General features: G+C 39.6%; 1 protein-coding gene and 1 pseudogene across 1 annotated transcript; one reads left to right on the forward strand and one right to left on the reverse strand.

Annotated features, from left to right (window-relative positions):
* Positions 1-782: 782 nt before the first annotated feature.
* Positions 783-2732, reverse strand: LOC122090974. Its single transcript, XM_042660753.1, has 2 exons — positions 2473-2732; positions 783-2356 (listed from the first exon to the last, which is right to left on the reverse strand). Exon 2 carries the CDS (start codon positions 2232-2234, stop codon positions 1083-1085), a length of 1152 nt encoding a protein of 383 aa, XP_042516687.1. The 5' UTR covers positions 2235-2356; positions 2473-2732; the 3' UTR covers positions 783-1082.
* Positions 2733-3264: 532 nt separating this feature from the next.
* On the forward strand, positions 3265-4765 carry LOC122092348 (annotated as a pseudogene).
* The last annotated feature ends 630 nt before the right edge of the window (positions 4766-5395 follow it).

Genomic DNA, 5395 nt, shown 5'->3' on the forward strand with positions numbered 1-5395 from the left:
GAAGGCAAATCAAAGATAATTAAAATTGAGAAGGTTAAATTTGCATCCATCATCGAATCCAATATCCAATTAATCTGAAGAACATACCAGAGTGAAGTTTTAAGTTAAAAAATGATCAAAGTCACTAGGTACTTCCATGTTAAACAAAATACGGTGTCAATTCTGACATGGTCACATTTTAAAATGCAGGCATTATGGTTTGGACAGCAATCTGCCAAAAGATTTCCCATTTAAGACGAAAAAATTCAGGGCCCACAGGAAGGAAGGAGCAGTCAAAAGAATAAGATTACAAAGAGAGATGTAACGGCCAGATGTAAAAGGGTAACTTAGCTCAAGCAAAATCATGTTGATGGAATGAGGAATAAAAAATGCAGAAGAAGTTACCGACACAAGAGCAAAGTACAGAATAGTGTTGATGGAAAGGATGAGCAGGTCCAGAACAAGTTCCGATTACTATCTTGACTTCCAATAGCAAATTAAAGAATAGGCCACCACAATTCCAAGTAAATATCAAGAGAAGATTGAAGAAAACTGACTCTTGCAGGTGAACACTAAATATAGAAACCAGAAATAGCACAATTTGATATTTAGTGCCAAGTCTGCTGAAAATTTTTCACAATGTTAACCTTCATTTGTTACACAGTTCCAGAGCATCTAAAATTTCCAAACAAGAAAGTGCTATTCTGATATCGCAATTTTTATATAATAATATTCATAAATACAAGACAATCGAAGTCAGTCGGCCTGAAAGTTCAGTTAATGTGGCTCAGTTTCATCTAACATAGTAGGCAAGGTTAACATTAAATACATAACAAATACAGAGATATTAAGTTTTAATACAATGTAAAAATGATACATTACATCATGCCCAAAAAAAAGAATATGTCAATGTTCCATGCACAGTCTAGTAAAACATTAACACACCATTTGAAAACAAATAGCAGACTCAGAACAACTCTAACATGAAAACCATTGAAAAGTGCAAATTGATGAAATACAGCTCATGATTCCACATTAAAGAATTTTAAACAAAAAATAAGAGATATTCAAGCAAACAAAATTTGCAAAAACTAGTAGATGAACTAACTAATACCTCGAAATAGAAATTTCTCAGGTTGATCTAATACCCCCATTGAATCACGAGAAGGTCGTGATGTTTGGTATCCAAATGCCTGAGCATAGGTTTCATCATACTCTTCATACACTGCCTTCCGGTAAGCTAGAACAGTAGCCTTATCCTTGATCCAGTAAATGCCCTTATGTTCACTACTCCGAGGCGTCAATGCCATTTGCAGAACAAATGAAAGCATCGCAGCTGGCTGGAAGTTATCTCTTGCCATCTTAATTTGCTTCACTGAATAAACTCCACCAGGCTCATAGCCGGCTACATTGACGGCAAAGTACCCCTTAACATTTGTCGGCCGAAAATTGAATGGACTCCGACAATAGCAAGACAACCCAAGAGCTTTCCTCCTGCTGGCCTCATCAACAGCCTCCTCAACGGCCCTCAAGAAATTCCGAGAGTTTGTCTGTCGTGATTTCTCTGCATAGTGAGACTCAAAAGGGACAAGATCAGCTGGGTCAAACCATCCATAACTGCTGTCACCAAAGAAAGCCACCAAAATATGATCCTCCCTTTTTGACCGACGAACGGAAGGAGACGCAAATGCATCATTATAGATTTGTCCAGGCCACATTGGATGAGACTTGACTTTTCCCCAAACCATGTCCCCTATGTTAAATCCAAATCTCAATGCCCTAGCTGTTTCTGCGCCCACCGCCTCTGGCAACTCATGAGCATAATTCTCATCCACCTTAGAATATAAAGAATCAAAATCAGAGCCAATGGCCTCAACGGTTGCTTCCGCATCTCTTCTCGTTTCTCCAAAAGAAACCTCAGGTATCACTCCACCGCTCGTCGTCGCATCCTCCATCGTTGTCTCTTGAAAGTCATAAGCAAAGTTTTCCGTGCACAACGGCTGGACCTCAGTTTGAACGGAAGCCCTAGAAACCATTGTTTCAACTACTTGTCTGGAATCAATCTCCGGCGACACACTAGCTTCTACGCATCTCACCTTCTCCGGCTCCACATGTTCTGCTACCGAATCAACATTTCCACCATCTGAATCCAAATCACATACCTCTCCATCTGGAAACCTGATTTCAGCTTTAGCATCCATTTCTCCAAAAGCAAGTTCAGGAAATACCCTATAATCCTCGGTCCCAGCAGCCATCGCCGTCAAACACTCAGTTCCATCAATTCGAGCAATGGAAGGCGTAGCTTCTGAAACCCTAATTACATCGCGATGTTCACCCCTATAGAGAGGCAGATCAGCGGCGACATCGGAATTTCTACCTAATTCACGCTCATTGTTTATCACAGATGTCATGGCGAGAGATCGAAGCGAAACGGAACAAAAAATCCGTATATTCGATTACGAATCCCAAAAAATTGCAGAACAGAAGCCATACCTCTTACGCTGGTTCATGGATGAAATCCAATAGAAAAAAACAACTCATCTCCACGATTCTCATGCAGAAAACAACTCTCCTGTGAAAACGTCGAATGGTAAACGAACGGATTCCGGTGATCCCAAATTGTAAACCCTAGACTCTAGATAGGGGCTACGGATGAGAGTAAGAGATGAGAAAGAACTGGATTCGGGTATTCCCGTCCTCGTGCTTTTTGTGCCGTTTTGACACCAGGTTTGGCTGGGTCCAGTGGGTATTGGGTAAGGCTCGCACTGAAACGTGGAAAATGTATCCAATTATGTAGTGGAGCTGGAGCCATGAATCAGGGTAGAGGTCAAAAGAAGTAAAGGGGTGCGACCAAATAGCTGTGTGGTCAACATATTATTTTAAGGATAATTTACAGCGCCATCCCTTGGAGAATACCACAATTATAAAAACATCCCATCTATTTCATCAAATTAGACTTAGACCCCCTACTGTCTGTCACTATTAAATAATATACCTCATATGCTGATGTCAGCAACTATATTTTATTTTAAATACCAAAATACCCTTATTAAATATGAAGTATCTAAAATACCCTTGCAATAAGTTAATATTTCTTTCACCTGAATTATAATTTTTTGACCACTAGAGATCATTCAGAGCAGCGACAGCGGCATCGATGACGGGCGACAATGAACTACAACCCATAAGACCTTTTGATGATCAGGCGGAACAGACGTGTGAATTCGCTACAAATGTCACTTGAGAGCCATAACATCCACATTCCTCAACCAAACGCAACCTGTGATGCAATACTGTGTTTCTGTGGGATGTCAAGGGTTTGAGGAATTTATACAAAAAGGGACTCCCATCAAGGCCAATAACGGCGGTGTCTTCCCCAGACATGACGCCAAGCCGACGGCACCGAAACCTGAAGAAAAGCCTCCCAAGTTCTATCCCAGCGATGATGTCAAGAAGCCGCTTGTTAACAAGCGCAAGCCATAGGCCACTAAGCTTGGGTAGAGTATTACTCTTGGAACGATTTTGATCATCCTTGCTGGGAGGTTTAAGGGGGAAAGAGTTGTTTTCCTTAAGCAGCTTCCATCTAGATTGCTTCTCGTTATGGGGCCATTCAAGGTCAATGGTGTTTCTCTACACTGTGTTAACCAGTCATATGTGATTGGGATCTCCACCAAGGTAGACATTTATGGTGTAAATGCAGATAAATATGATGATAAGTATTTTGCAAAGGAAGGTGAAAAAAATAAAAAGTGGAAGATGAATTCTTTGAAGCATAAAAAGAGGAAAAAAGACGCTTCCATAGGAGAAGAAGGATGACCAAAAAGCAGTGGATGCTCCATTGATATATTTTTTTGAGTTTTGCATCTTTTGGTAACCAACAAAAAAAAAAAAAGTTGTCCCACTGCATTCAACCTTTGTTCTCACCATAACGCGACACCTACCGCCGCCGTGAAGAACTTGGAGTGGAATTGCCGGACCTCTTCCTATTCTAGCTGCACAAAGTGCCTTGGAGCCCTCAACAATGTAAATTCACATAATCACAGTAATTTTTCTCTCACTTTCCGCCATTTTTGTCAATTTGATTAATTTCTTGCTTTTGCAAGTCCTCTTCATGCTCATACAAAGTAGGAGGAAATGGCAATGGTGGATAATGTAGAATGATGAAAGTGGCCCCTTTTTTGTTGTTGAAATGGGAACAAGTAAAGGGTGATGGGAAGATTGGGACAAGTGTAGGTGATTGGAGGGAGTAGGGAAGGTGAGAATAGGTAGGGGTGAAGAGGAATTGGGCTAAAATGAGTTTTAGTGAAAATGGTATAATGGTCATTTTAATTTAACAGTGATTATGAGTCTAATTTGGTGAAACAGAAGGGGGTGTTCTTATAATTGTGGCATTCTCTAGCGGGTGGCATTGTAAATTACCCTTATTTTAAAGTTGAAATTTTTTATAAGATAATCATATGATCAGCTATGATGTATAAAATGTGCAGCAAAACTATAAAAGATAAAATAAGGAATGACCATATTATAGTTGATTTGAGAGTTGTCCAATCCATGATATGCTTTTAAGAAGTCGTTTGCTGACCATATTCAAGAAGAACATGTGGATGCATTAGTAAGGAGGAGTGATATGATTCTAATTTAAATAACTAAAAAGGTTAAAGTTAGACCCAAAATGACCATTAGAGAAATAATAGGGAACGACATATATAGTTTTTGCTTTGTCCCAAGTTTGACCTCTGTCAGAGTTGATTGGAGGGCAAGGATCCATGAAATTGATCCCATTTAACTGTTGTTGCTTAATAAAGATTGGAAGTATTGACCGAAAAGTGGATTTTATTTTTCGTATTACCTGATATCGGTAGATACTAGCCATGAACACTAGCTTAGCCTACTGATGGCAGTTTCAGCTTGAAGAGCTGACACCAAAAGGAGAACGTCATAGGATCAAAGTATCAAACCTTGTTATATTTTGGTGTATGTAGAAATAGGTGGCCCTTGACCTTACTAGCCGATCAGTATCAATATCAATTATGATAAATATAGCCACATACCAATACCAAGAAGAATGGTTATTAACCGATCAGATGTAGATTGGCCATATATGGTTTGATCAAGTTACAAATGGGCTAATTATCCAACAAATACTCACTTTGAAGTGTTGGTCAAGCGTCCACAAGGCTACAATCAAACATTGCAAAAAGATATAATATTAATCGGTCTAGACTTGGCACAGACTGTTTATTAACCAACCAGTTCCATTCGAGCCCACCAGTGAGAGCCAGCTGCTGGCAACCCCTCATTTGACTTTGACAACCTGTTATTGCTAACAACTTGCTATGTGTTCCAATATCAATCAAATTGTCCTTGGCCCCAAACACACGCCTACAGATGGTAATTTAATTGACTGGATGACCAT

The sequence above is a fragment of the Macadamia integrifolia genome, chromosome 10, assembly GCF_013358625.1.
Source record: "Macadamia integrifolia cultivar HAES 741 chromosome 10, SCU_Mint_v3, whole genome shotgun sequence".
In the NCBI taxonomy this organism is placed as follows: domain Eukaryota; kingdom Viridiplantae; phylum Streptophyta; class Magnoliopsida; order Proteales; family Proteaceae; genus Macadamia; species Macadamia integrifolia.